Genomic DNA, 14,693 nt, shown 5'->3' with positions numbered 1-14,693 from the left:
ACAATGTGAAAGATGATGTTGCGCTGAGTAAATAGATAGCCAACATGTAATGCTTTAAAATTGTGCACACTCGTGGAATGGCAACAAACTACGGTACTTAAAGTGGGGTTCCACCCTAAAGTGGAACTTCCGCTGATCGGAACCCCCCCTCCGGTGTCACAATTGGCACCTTTCAGGGGGGAGAGGGGTGGAGATACCCGTCAAAGACAGGTATTTACACCCACTTCCGGGCATAGACTCCCGTGGGAGTCTATGCCTCTTCCTATCCTGCTGCGCTGTCTGCTGGGACACACACGGGTCCCAGAGACAGCGCGGACAATTCCTATTGCGCTACGCGACTCGCGCATGCGCAGTAGGGAACCGGGAAGTGAACCCGATTCGCTTCACTTCCCGATTCCCTCACCTAGAATGGTGGCGGCAGCAGCCGAGAGCCGAGCGATCCATCGGCCTCGCTGGACCCCGGGACAGGTGAGTGTCCATTTATTCAAAGTCAGCAGCTGTAGTATTTATAGCTGCTGGCTTTTAATATTTTTTTCCCCCAGTACAGTCCCGCTTTAAAGTGGAAGTAAACTCCCCTATCATTTTCAGCCAAGGAAGCTGCCATGTTTGCCTCTGTTTAATCTTCAACTGCTATGGTGCTGCACATGTGATTCGTTAGGACACCAGCCATTGGATGGTTTGATAGTTTGGCTGAGTTTCCATTATTTATTAACTCTATTAGATCCGAGTTTCCATTATTTCTTATGGGGAAATTTGCTTTGATATACAAGTGCTTTGGATTACAAGCATGTTTCTGGAACAAATTATTCTCACAATCCAAGGTTACACACACACACACACACTACATATATAGTGACGGTATGCGAAGGGAAATGCATGACAATAGGTACATTTCACTTTGCATTCGTTCCATTGTGAGAGACTAAATTCCGGCCCGGTTTTTCCAGCCTTTGGCCCCTTTCACATTGGGGTGCTTTGCAGGAGCTACAGCGTAAAAATAGCGCCTGTTAAGCGCTCTGAACCAGCCGCTGCGGCCTCTCCAGTGTGAAAGCCCCAGCGGTGTATTTACTGCTCCTAAAGCGCCCCTTCCCATAGAAAACAATGGAGCAGCTTTTAACCCTTTTTCGGCCGCTAGCGGGGCAGTTGGTAATCAGTAATCGTGACGGCTGCACCCGATCAGAATATAGGCTGCGGTGCTGAAATCATGCCCTCCATGTACAGTTAAGTGTCCATATATTAAAAGTCAGCAGTATTTGTCGCTGCTGAGTTTTAAATTTTCATTGATGGGGGAAGGGGGCTGAACCTCCTCTATTATACAGCATTTCCCACGATTCATGTTACTTGCCTAGGTGTATGATGCTGCATCTGTCCCCTGGTACCTATGCACTGATAACCGAGCGACCGAACATCGCAGATGGCTTGGTTCTCTCAGCTCCCCGAGCAAAGAGCTGCTGACTGTCAATCGGCAGCACTCCAATCTGGCCACACTGAGTTGTGGAGGGGCTGGTGCAGCCATCTCAGGCTCTCAGCTAAAGATCGCCAAGAGCCTGAGACAGGTATCAGTCCAGGCACCTGGTGGCTCCAGACTTTGCCGTGATGGCGCAGTGCCTGGACTGATACCTGTGACGTCAGCAAAGAGCTGACTTCAGTCCGCTCTCTGTTGAAAACGGGTCTCAGGAGAGGAAAACTAATTACACTCCTGTAAGCCATAGAAGTCCAGCCAAATGAGCTTAAGCTGGACTTCTCCTTTAAACAAGTGGAGAGCCGAGCGATGAAGATAAATAATGCATCTCTCGGTTCTTTTCGATCAAAGGAATGTTCAGTCTGCAAATTAGGGCATTTTAAGCACTTGAAGGCTAAACTTTTTTTGTCACTTGTTACAAGTTAAAATCTATTATTTTTTTCTATAAAATTTACTTAGAACCCCCAAACATTATATATAGAGAACAAAATTGAGATTATTGCAATAATAGGATTTTTGTACTCACCGTAAAATCCTTTTCTCTGAAGTTCATTGACGGACACAGCTCCTTTAAATCTTGACCGGAGGGATGTCCCCAAGCAGTGTCAAAACGAGGGGTAAAAAAAAATAACTTCACCCACAACCAGAGGCACGCCTCAACGGAGGAGTTGCCATTTGAAATGACCGCATCAGAACTTGTGGCCAACGCATGCATCAAAAAATGTGTTAAAAACTAACTTCAAAAAGAAAAGGGTGTAAATAGCAACTTTTACACAGCCACCTGCAAAACTTTGCGGCCAAAGCAAGCATCCGAGGATGCGCTTAAATCAACTTTGTAGTTTACCTTACACATGTGGGAAACAGACGCTTGATATCGGAAAGCCCAGGAGGTCCCAATTGCCCTGGTGGCCATGACAGGGGGGGGCATCTGCCCCTTAAAGGCATAAGTCTGGACCAGGATCTGTCTGATCCACTGGGAAACGGTGGTCGACAAGACCACCAGACCTTTCTTTGGACCAGTAAACGGAAAAAATAAAATAAAAAATTTACTTCCGGAAGGAAGCCGTAGCAGACAGATATACCCTTAGAGCCCGGACTATGTCCAGGGAGTGTAGGGCAACTTCTTTTGGATGTGTCGGCTTAGGACAAAGGGATGGTAACACAATGTCCTCATTGAGATAAAAAGCCGAAACCACTTTTGGAATAAAAAATAAAAAAAAAATAAAAAGAGGGCCGCGGACGAAGCATCGCCTTAACCTTGTGGATAACCAGACAGGGCGAATTGCAAGACAAGACCGCCAACTCAGAAACCCTCCTGGCAGATGTAACAGCCACTAAAAAGAGAACTTTCTGGGAAAGAGTTAAACGTTCTCAAACAGCAGTTTCTGAAGCGCTGATAGCACCAGGTTCAGATCCCATGGAGGTAGGGGTGGTTGAACCAGATGGACTACATGCCGAACCCCTTGCACAAAGGTGCTTACCAATGAGTGAGACGCCAAGGAGCGTTGGAAAAAGAGCCAAGGCTGATATCTGTCCCTTGATGGTGCTTAAGGCAAGTTTCTGATCCACACCTCGCTGTAAAAACAGTAGAATCCTGGAAACCGAATAAGTGCGTGGATGCCACACCATCTCCTCACACATGGAGATGTAGGCCTTCCACGTACGATGGTAAATCTTCCGAGAAGAAGACTGCCATGCCCTCAGCATAGTGGAAATTACTGACCTCATTTAGCACCTGGCTTTCAACAACCTTGCCATTAAAACCAACGACAGTAAAGCGGGATGGAGTATCGGACCTTGCGAGAGGAGGTCTTCTCGCATTGGCAACCCCCAAGGAGCATCCACCACCAGGCGTACTAGGTAGGCGTACCAAGGACGCCAAGGCCAATCTGGGGCAATCAGTATGGAATTGCCTCGGCCTACACTCTGTGTAGCAGACATGGTAACAGTTTGAGTGGAGGAAAGGCATAAATCAGCCAGTACTGCTCCCATGGAGCCACTAACACGTCCGACGCGTGCGCCCAGGGGACTCTTGTCCTGGACACAAACCTCTGCACCTTTCGATTGAGCCGAGAGGCCAAGAGAACCACATCTGGTGTGCCCCACTTCAGGCAAAGAAGCCTGAATACCTCAGGATGTAATGACCATTCTTCTGGGTCCAGCATCTGGCGACTTAGGTAGTTTGCCTGCCAGTTTTCTACGCCCGGGATGTATATGGCCTACACAGCTGGCACGTGTCTTTCTGCCCACAGGAGGATGTGAGCAACCTCTTGTGCTGTGGCTGAGCTCCTTGTTCCTCGTTGATGGTTGACATATGCCACCCCCTGTGGCGTTGTCTGACTGGATCCTGATCGGACACCCCTGTAGCCTTGTTGACCATGTGCACAGCCTGCTCGCCCGAAGTTCGAGCACACTGATCAGCAACTAGGTCGACTGTACCCCCAGCACTCCACCCCAGCGGGTCAGGCTGGCGTCTGTTGTGATCACCGTCCAATGGATAGGAAGAAATGATCTCCCGAACCGAAGGGCCGGAGACCTCAGCCACCAGAGGAGGGAATCCCTGACTAACTGGTTCACTTGAATCCGACGATCCAGAGATAACGGAGATTTGTCCCATTTGGACAGGATCTCCTTCTACAATACTCGGGTGTGAAATTGAGCGTACGATACCGCCTCAAAAAAGGAGGCTACCATGAGGCCCAAAACACACATGCAGAAGCATGGGGCTCACCGGGGCTCGGAGAGTTTGCAGCTTGTCTGAAGGGAGAAACACTTCCATGGAGTCCAGTACCAAGCCCAGGTACTCCAGGCGTTGAGTCGGCACAAGCACCCAACCAAACTCTCGTAGAGTTTGCATGGTGATCGCCACATCCTCCCTTAATTCTGAGGTAGAAGCTGCTCTCGGAAGGTAGTCATCTAGGAAACCTACTATTGCGATCCCATGCTGCCTTAACAGCATCAGAATTGGAGCGAACACTTTGGTAAAGACTCGGGGTGCTGACGCCAGGCCAAAAAGGAAGCGCGACAAATTGGTAATGCTCTTCCCCAACTGCAAATCGCAGGAACCTCCGATGACTGAGGCATATGGGTATATATAAGTACGCGTCCTGGATATCCAGAGATGCCAGGAAGTCCTCCTGATGGAGTAAAGCAACCACGGAGCGAACCAACTCCATCCTGAAAGTTTGTACTTTCACAAAGCCATTGAGGGCTTTTAGGTCCAGGATTGGACGTACCCCTTCCTTTTTGGGGACTACAAACAGATTGGAATAGAATCCCTGAAACCTTTCCAGCTTCAGAACAGGCACTATCACCCTGCGTATGAGTAGGTCCTTTACTACCCCTAACAGGGCTTCCCGGCAAGCCGGGAGTAAAGGTATGCTGGAGGGGAAAAAATCTGTTTGGTGGACAAGAAACTAATCTTGTAGTCCAATGAAACCAGTTTGCAGACCCATTGGTGGGACAGCAGTGAGGTCCACCAAACTGCAAACTCCCGAAGGCGACTCTCTTCCCCCCCCCCCCCACCCACCCGTGTGTTGGGCTTGGGCAAACCTTCACGCAGTAGTATTTTTGCTCATAGGCTTGTTGGGTTTGCGAACCCGGGGACGCTTTTGTCCATCAGCAGACGCCCTGTCGGACTGGGAGCGCTTACCTGTCCTCCCGGGCGGGCAAAAAAGCAGTTTGAGCGGAAAAGGAGGGCCCTTGCCTACAGCGTGGCTCCTTACCCTTCCTGGAATGTGGAAGTAACGTGTTCTTCCAACCTGTAACATTCTTAATGTCGTCCAGCGAAGCTCCAAATAGCCTCTCACCACGGAATGGCAAATCCACCAGAGCTTTTTTAGACGCCTGGTCCGCAGACCAGCATTTCAGCCAAATCAGGTGCCATAGCACCACTGCCGATACTCTAAAGAGCAGGGGGACAGTATCCAAGGCCGCATCACAGACATTCTTAAGGTCATGCACCAACTGGTCTGCTAGTTCTATGCAGACTGGGAGAGACTATTGAGTCTCCAATTCACAGTGCAATAACTTTGCCCACTCAGTAAGCGTCTGCGACACCAAGGCTGTAGCCAGTACAGGTTGCACAACTGACCCCACTACCGTGAACATAGACTGGGCCACCGCCTCGGCTCTCCTGTTGGTAGGGTCCTTGAATGCAGGAGTCCCTGCTACCGGAACCGTGGTTACTTTATTCAACCTGGATACCGGGGGGGGGGGGGGGGGGGGTCAACAACTGGAGGAGCCATCCGTTTTTTAAGGAGGCTCTCCTCAAAGGGGTAACGTGCCGCCATTCTTCTTGGGACTGAAAAGGCTGCTACGGGCTTCCCCATTCCTTGTAGATGAAAAAGTCAAATATGTTAACACCTTAAGTTTACGGGAGGGTTTATGGGGCCAAAAAGGGGCTGACACCTCAGCAGAAGATCCTGCTGCATCCTGTATTTTCAGGGTATCCCGCACAGCTGTGATAAGTGTTCCAACTGGCGCTTTTTCCTGCACTGACCCAGAATCATCCTCACTGTTCTAACTGTCCTGGTCTGCATCCTCTGACACGTCACAACAGGGGCCTAGTCACTGCATTATTTGCAGGTGAGCCGGTTGCAATTACAGGGATAGCTGGGGAAGAAGCCCCAGCTTCTGACACCATGCTGACCCACCTCGTACCCTCCCCAAGCTCAAAAAACATTGTAAGTTAACAATTTTAGCCATTTTGACCAGAGTGAGTAGCAGCAGCAGAAAGCCGTTGTCTACTTGTACTTGCCTCTATTTCTGTGCTTTTTTTTGGAAATGGATCCCATAATGAGCATATGTGAGGAAATGCTCCTGACATTGCTCTTGATGATGCTAGAACGATATAGAAAATTGCATGAGAGGTCCAGAGTCAGAGTTCGTTGCTATTGGACCCATCCTTTGATTGTGCAGCGAATGTCGGCAGGATATTTTGTAAACATGTACGTATAGCTGCGTACCTACCCTTTTTTAAGTTCACACGCATGTCCATTGCAACATTTGACCTTCTACTTGAAAATGTACGACCCAGTCTGACACGCATGGACACCAACATGAGGAAGAGCGTGTCACCAGACTAACGTCTTTTGGTGACGATCAGGTATGTGTATATTATATATATTTATTATTTTTCCTTTATTTTTTATTTTTATATTTTTGTCTTTTCAGTCTAAAATATAGGGTGCCTGTAAAAACGCTTATAAACGAAAACGCTTATAAACGAAAACGCATCTAAACACCGGTACTGCATTCAGCTGCGTTTGGCATCTGAAATGTGGAAATGTTCAGTGTCTGAACCCATTTTTTTGCTTCCAAAGAAACGCTGTTAAAACGCAACTGCATAACGGCAACAAAGCTGTGTACATGTACACATAGGATTCGTCACCGATCCGTGATCCGAATGGGTCACCCCCGTTCGGATCAATACACCTCTCGATCTGCGGAGCGCTCCGCGGTCTCGGCCTTGGGAAAGTTCGGGCTTCGGCCTAGTTCCGGAGCGGCGCCCATCTTGGAGCACTCGTCGGCGTTGACAACGTGATCGCTCCGTCCATGTACACTGCTGCTGCTAAACAGACATTCAGAGGCAGTTTGACACTTTTTTCAACTGCCCCTGAACTCATTCAATGTTATCCTTAGTGTACAGTTGCGTTTATAGGCCTTTTTTTGGAGGCAAAAAAAATGCATTCAGACGACAAAATTTCCGACGTTTCAGATGCCAAACGCGTCTAAATGAGGTAACCCACATTTCGTTTATAGGCATTTTTAGTTTTTGGCCATAAAAAAAAAAAAAAAAACGCTTCTAAACACAAACGTGGCATGTAAATGTGGCAAAACTGACATTTTAAACGTGGGCTACTATCTGTCAAGTTAAATCGTTGAGGGGAGGATGTGAAATTGTCCCCTGTACATGAAGCCCAACAGAGGTTCCAACTTAGCCACTTGACCCCCTTCCTAACCAGAGCATTTTTTGCGATTCGATACTGTGTAGTTTTAGCTGACAACTGTGTGGTCCTGCGATGTTGTACCCAAACAAAATGTACCTTTTTTTTCCCCACAAATAGAGCTTTCTTTTGGTGGTATTTGATTACCTCTGGTTTTAATTTTTTGCGCTATAAAACAAAAAAAAGCGAAAATTTTGAAAAAAAATAAAAAAGTTCATGTCTACAAAATGGGGGATAGATTTATAGCATTTTCATTTTTATTTTTTTTTTAACTAGTAATGGCTGCAATCTGCAATTTTTTTATCGGGACTGCATCATTATGGTGGACACATGGGACACTTTTGACACCTTTGTAATTTATACAGTGATCAGTGCTATAAATAGCCACTGATTACTGTATAAATGACACTGGCAGGTTAGGTGTTAAACACTAAGGGGTGATCAAGGGGTTAAGTGTGTCCTAGGGAGTGATTCTGTGGGGGGGGCTGGGCTACTACTGACATGACAGCCATCACTGCTCCCGATCCCTGTTATGTCACTAGGAAGAACAGGGAAATGCCTTGTTTACATCTCCCTGTTCTGCTTCACGATCGCGGGCCACCAGAGACCATCAAGTTTGCGTAGCCCGGGGGCACACACCCATGGCATGCGGCCACATGTGCCTGCAAGGTGGCAAATTCAAAAGGACGTAAAAGGCATGCCCATTTGCCTGTACGAGCCATTCTGCCGACGTATATGTGTGCGGCGGTCGGTAAGTGGTTCATTTGTAAGTGGCCATATTGTTCCGCATAAAATCAAAGTGGTTGTAAACCTCAGTCATGGAAACTGAGCAAAGCACATAACTGTAGTCTTTACTTCTCTCCAATACTCTAAGCGTCCTTTTTCTCTGGTGCTTTATACCTCATCAGCATGAGCAACTTCTTAGAAGTTTTCCAACACAAGATGAATTTGTGTCGGGAAAGGTGGGGGGGCTCAGAAAGGAGCTTGTCTATTCAGAACACAGTTCTGCTGTGTAAAGGCAGTGTGTTCCTTTACTTCAATCAGTTCTCACATACTAACTTCAGCCTCTCCACCCTTCCTCTTTATTCGAAAAAGGAAAAACTGTTGCTCATAGACCCCTTATTCACACCGGGAGATTAGCTGTTTTCTCCTTTCGGGGCCATCTTTTACCAGCATGGTGATGCACAGGTGTTGAATGCATTCCCGTGCTGGTAAAAGCTGGTCCTGCTGGGGGCATGCAGCTAATCCCGCTGTGTGAATGGGACCTGCTTAAAAAGTGGTGGCAGGACTTCAGTTTTATTTTGGAAGTCAGGTTTATACAAATCTGCTACTGCACCAAATAATTGCCCTCCCTTCCCAGGTGGACAATGCTGCTGTGCAAAATGTGTCTGCATTGCTCATCTAGTGGTATGGAAACACCCCAAGATGAGGGCAGGATGTTACTGGTTGGATTGTCCCAAAAAAAAAAAAAAAAAAAAAAAAAAAAAAAAAAAAAGGGGGGGGAGGGGGGGGCGGTGGAACAAGCCTACAAATGGAAAACATATGCAGCCGCCACATTTAAAAGTTGGAAAAAAAGTGGCAAATAAAAATAAAAAATACAGCATATACAAATGCTATAAAAGCCATTCTGTAATTTAATGCTATTACAAAATACTCTACGTTTACAACCTGCAGCACTGTAATTGTATGTAAAATATTCCTGCTTGGGTGAAGAGCTCTGCTCTAAAATATAAAATCAGGTTTTAAAGAGGAAGTAAACCCTAATGGGTTTACTTCCTCTTTTTTTCCCTGCAAAGGTAAAGCATAATGGACTACTATGCATCGCATAGTAGCTCATTATGTGTCACTTACCTGACACAGGAGCCAGCGAAGTCACCGCTGTCCCCTGTAGTCCGCCGCATCCATCTTGCTGGTGGCGTCTCGCAGCTCCGACGAATGACAGCGGCGAAGCCGCGATGACGTCACTCCCGCGCATGCGCACGGGAGTCGCGTCTCGCAGCTCCGCCGCTGCCATTCGTCGAAGCCGCGATAACGTCACTCCCGCGCATGCGCACGGGAGTAGACAAATTAGGCAAATCCATTCTTGGACTTGCCGCATTTAGTGCGCCTGCGCGCCGCTGTCTACGGCGCATGCGCCGTAGACAGCGGTGCCCATTTTCGGGCAAATATCTCCTAAACCATATAGGTTTAGGAGATATTGCTTGGACCTACAGGTAAGCCTTAATCTAGGCTTACCTGTAGGTCAAAGTGGTTTGAAAGGGTTTACTTCCTCTTTAAGTATTCTCCGCAACAAAAATGTAATTTTTGTTGAGCTACTCTAGGGTTATTCACTTTTAGGGGGATGCAGACACTGCACCATATGACTAAAATGAATTAGTTCCTCTCATTCAGACTCAATATCCAACCAATGCAGTGTAAAAAAAAAAAAATTCTGCAGAGCAGACACAAGTAGAACTCTGCAACAAAGTTTGTTAAAATCCTTTCAAAGCACACCAATTACCCAGAGGCTGTTTTTTATTCTGAAAAAGTGGAGCTACTCTTAAGGATTGGTAAGCTGTAATATATTAAAAGAAGGGATGCACCAAATGGGTTTTTTGGTGCCGAAACCGATACCGAAAATGAAAAATACACTAGGCCGAAAAACGAAACCGATACCGAAACAGCACCAATACCGAAAATTACTGTTTTTAAAAAATATTTTTATACAGGAGATGGTCAGAGACGGGGGGACACGGTACAGGAGATGGTCAGAGACGGGGGGACACGGTACAGGAGATGGTCAGAGACGGGGGGACACGGTACAGGAGATGGTCAGAGACGGGGGGACACGGTACAGGAGATGGTCAGAGACGGGGGGACACGGTACAGGAGATGGTCAGAGACGGGGGGACACGGTACAGGAGATGGTCAGAGACGGGGGGACACGGTACAGGAGATGGTCAGAGACGGGGGGACACGGTACAGGAGATGGTCAGAGACGGGGGGACACGGTACAGGAGATGGTCAGAGACGGGGGGACACGGTACAGGAGATGGTCAGAGACGGGGGGACACGGTACAGGAGATGGTCAGAGACGGGGGGACACGGTACAGGAGATGGTCAGAGACGGGGGGGACACGGTACAGGAGATGGTCAGAGACGGGGGGACACGGTACAGGAGATGGTCAGAGACGGGGGACACGGTACAGGAGATGGTCAGAGACGGGGGACACGGTACAGGAGATGGTCAGAGACGGGGGACACGGTACAGGAGATGGTCAGAGACGGGGGACACGGTACAGGAGATGGTCAGAGACGGGGGACACGGTACAGGAGATGGTCAGAGACGGGGGACACGGTACAGGAGATGGTCAGAGACGGGGGACACGGTACAGGAGATGGTCAGAGACGGGGGACACGGTACAGGAGATGGTCAGAGACGGGGGACACGGTACAGGAGATGGTCAGAGACGGGGGACACGGTACAGGAGATGGTCAGAGACGGGGGACACGGTACAGGAGATGGTCAGAGACGGGGGACACGGTACAGGAGATGGTCAGAGACGGGGGACACTGTACAGGAGATGGTCAGAGACGGGGGACACGGTACAGGAGATGGTCAGAGACGGAGGACACGGTACAGGAGATGGTCAGAGACGGGGGACACGGTACAGGAGGCATCCCCTGTTGCAGGCCAGTGTCCCCCATTTTGCAGCCAGTGTGTCCCATTTTGCAGCCAGCCTGTGCAGGGAAGAGAGCCGCCTCCGCCGCCTGTTTGATCACAGCGCCGGGAACATCACAGCTTTCATTTCAATAGCTGTGTGTTCCCGGCCGCGCGCCGTCTCACGCAGCCCCCCCCCCCCTTGTCCGGGCACTTTGATAGACAGATCATCCGTCCAATCCTGTGGATGATCTGTCTGTCTAAGTGCCCGGACAAGGGGGAGGGGCTGCGTGTGACGGCGCGCGGCCAGGAACACGCAGCTATTGAAATGAAAGCTGTGATGTTCCCGGCGCTGTGATCAAACAGGCGGCGGTCGGCTCTCCTGCGCCATACACCCCCCATGATGGGCGTCACCAGGGGCGGGGGGCGGAGCCCCTCCCCCACCCAGGCCACGCACCATTTTCGGCTCTATTATCGGCCGTTTTTCTCTTTCGGCAAATTGCCGAAAAAGGGCATTTTCAGCCGATATGTTTCGGCGGCCGAAATTTCGGTGCATCCCTAATTAAAAGGTTTGTTTGGGTTTATAAGCATGTTAAAGTGAACATTAAAAGTTGTCCATGCAAAAAAGTTTAGGGTATGTGTCAACAGGATTATATTCACTTCAAAAAAGTTTTGCATTTCCTGAAAGTCTAAGAATATGCAAAACCTGCTTGAAGCAAGTCAAAGCCAGACCAGGAGGAGGTCAATAGCAGGTTAAATGCACCAGTGTATTCTGAAAGATCTCATGAGCATTTCAAACTGACGCCATTGACAAAGGTCGTTGTTTCAATGGCAGTGCACACAGCACCCATGTGCCCAACATCAATGCAACATACCTGGCTACAAGAGACCATATGGCATGACAGTGCTCAAATGTTGCTGCACAAAAACCCAGTGTATATGGGAGCAGGAAAAGAGCCCTTAGAACCAAGTAAGCTCCAAGTTATAATTTGCAGTTTACAAAAGCCTTTTTCATTAGCTCCATAGACCTGTATGGAGAGTCCGTTCAGGTCCGCCTAAAAAACTGACAGGCCGACCTAGACGGTCCAAAGATGTCAATGGCTGGCAGGGAGCTCCAGGACACTGCAGCACTGGAGAGAAAAATTTTCTGCTTTAAGATAACTTGGGGGGGGGGGGGGGGATTTGCATTATAGTGAACCTGTTGGTTTTCCCTGCACGGACAAAACACAAGCTTATTTTAAGTGTATAAATATATAAAAAAAAAAAAAAAAAAAAAAACGTAGAAAATAATGTAAATCTACATGTCAAATAAAAATATATATACCTGGGCACTGGACTCCGACTCACTGAGCGCTTGGAAACAAAAGGACTACTGGACCGTCTACGCCCATAGGGGCTTGGAGATCGCCCACTATAGGAGCCACTTCCCCTCTCATAGCTAGAGGATCTCCTTCTGTATGGACTCAGTGAGCGCTGTCTCCGGCTGTATGGGCTGGGGGAGCGAGCATTGCTCTGGTATGCAGAAGGTTCTTTGTAGCTTGGACTTTCAAGATTTTTCTTGTAACCCTCAATATAGTTGGAAGAAACATGTGAACGTTGTGGACTTCCATCATAGTCCAGCCCACCCGAGGCATCAGAATAGCTATCTTCTTGTCTTGGACTGCTTCCATACTTCCTTCGTGGACTACGTCCTTTTCTTTTAGGACTGTCTGATGTTTTATAACGTTTGGAGGAGTCTCTTTTGCGGTGGCTTTTGCTGCGGTCCTTGTGACCAGACTTAAGCTCCCTCTCCCGCCGTGATTTTTCCCTATGCACTTTAGATGTCCGAATCTCCTTGTTGCTACTTCTTGAACTGCGGTTATGATCCTCTTGCTCCTCAGCCACCCTTTTGGTTGCACTGGATGTCCTGTCTTTGGAACTTTGTAATTTGCTCACAACCACTTCCTGACTTTTTTCTGGTTTACGCTCTTTTTCCAACTGCTTGCTTTTAAAAGTTTCCTTAATGCGTTTATGCTGATGCCGATGCTTTGATCTATGTACCTTATCACTTCTTTCAGCCCCCCTACGCTCATCATTTTCTCGTTTCTCTGTTTTAGTTGGAACATCATCAGAGAAACTATCAGAGTCTGAGCTTATGTCATCATATTCCACAAGCTTTAGTGTGTTAGGTGCCACTGGCTCAGATGTAAGAGGAGAATCTCTGAGATGCTTGGCCTTATGTCGCTTGTGTTTAGAACTGGGCCTCAGACGGTCTTTATTATTGCTGCTGCCACTGCTCTGCGGCATGTTAGATGTAGATCCTCCACTGTCCTTTTTATTCCCATGCCGCACGGGGTTTGGCATTCCTTTGCGGAAAACAAAAAAGGGAAGGGGGGAGGGGAGGGTATTCCCCACAAAAAAAAAGATAGATCTGGGAGAAATCTTGTACAAAATATTCCAAAATAGAAAAATTACGGGCCAAAAAAAAAAAAAAAAAAAAAAATTGTCCTTCTCACCCTGGTTTTTCTAACATCTACAAAAATGTCTGACTCCTCTAACAGGAGGTAGTATAGTGCCACCGTAGATGAAAGGGAACTACACTAGCCTCCCTCCATATAAATCTTCTGTGTAACAGCAGAACCTTTCTTCTTAAAAACAGCTGGAATATATATTTTAATTTGACCAATGTGAAAACTGTAACTGAATGGTTCTTTATCAATTTTGCATGCTGTAACTCTAATAAGCGATGCTTTACCAACAGTTCCAAAGCATAAATACTTATCCCCTTCTCTTCTGACCCCACTAAACCTTTAACTATCCTATGAAGTTCCACAGACCTGTAACTTAGATGTCAGTATCAGGAAGCTCTGTCCAGCTTTTCTGTAAGCTCCCGGAATTGTGATGAGCAGTAGGTGCACAATCACTGGTGGTATTGCAGGGGGGCTGTGTCCTTTCTCGAGCTCTCTTCATAAACAGGATGCTGTTGCAGGAGAAATATCCATACAATGAGTAGGCGCAGAATCTCCTACAAGCTCTGCCGATGGACATGAACGTGGCTTCAGCTGAATGAAAAGCAATGATGTGGTCCTCACACAGGGGAATGGTCTCTACAACACATACCACACTGGCCAATGACCTCTGGCCGCTGGTGTCCCCTCCTCGTGCCAGGCGAACTTGGTCTCTCCCCTGACACACACACAGAGTATGACTTCAGGCCTCTCCTGTCCTGTCAGCACTGGGCGGCCTTTCCTTCCTTACTGCTAGACTGCCACACTCTTCCTCCCTCCAGGCTCCGTCCGCTCACCACTGCATTCAGCTGTTTGAAGCGCAGGTTCCCGTCACCGGGAAAGAACTTCAGCGGGAAATAATACGGTTCCACCGCGATAAGCGGCCGCCTTGCGTTACCACAGCCAGCAGGATACTCATCCAAATCTCGCGAGTGTTGGTTTTCCCACAGGTTAGCAGCCGTCTCTCTAAATCTCGCGAGGCTTGGCTGCTAACTGGAAAAATCGCGAGGCTTCAGGACCACGAGCAAACTAATAGACTTGAGTTTCAGTAGCATGCAGTCAATTCTCGCGTGCCCTGTGGGCCTTCTGTGGTGGCGCTGCGAGATTTCCATTTTTTTGGGCATTTTTTTTTTCACTTCGTCACTAAGCTTTATTGA

General features: G+C 48.0%; 1 protein-coding gene across 4 annotated transcripts in view; it reads right to left on the bottom strand.

The window, feature by feature from the left end:
- Positions 1 to 14,473, bottom strand: part of CDK12 (cyclin dependent kinase 12) — a 369,527-nt gene extending 355,054 nt beyond the window's left edge. For 2 of the 4 annotated variants that reach the window (XM_077459478.1, XM_077459482.1), the window contains exon 1: positions 12,375 to 14,473. In XM_077459478.1, coding sequence (XP_077315604.1) covers positions 12,375 to 13,393 — 1,019 coding nt within the window. In that variant the 5' untranslated portion in view covers positions 13,394 to 14,473. The remainder of the gene's footprint in view (positions 1 to 12,374) is intronic. The other 2 variants (XM_077459479.1, XM_077459480.1) reach the window with 1 other exon arrangement.
- Positions 14,474 to 14,693: the final 220 nt, after the last annotated feature.

The sequence above is a fragment of the Lithobates pipiens genome, unplaced genomic scaffold, assembly GCF_037356315.1.
Source record: "Lithobates pipiens isolate NorthernLeopardFrog02 unplaced genomic scaffold, aLitPip1_a1.2 Scaffold_28, whole genome shotgun sequence".
In the NCBI taxonomy this organism is placed as follows: Eukaryota; Metazoa; Chordata; class Amphibia; order Anura; family Ranidae; genus Lithobates; species Lithobates pipiens.
The sequence above is the reverse complement of the archived record's forward strand: the minus strand, read 5'-3'. Positions and strand labels throughout refer to the sequence as shown.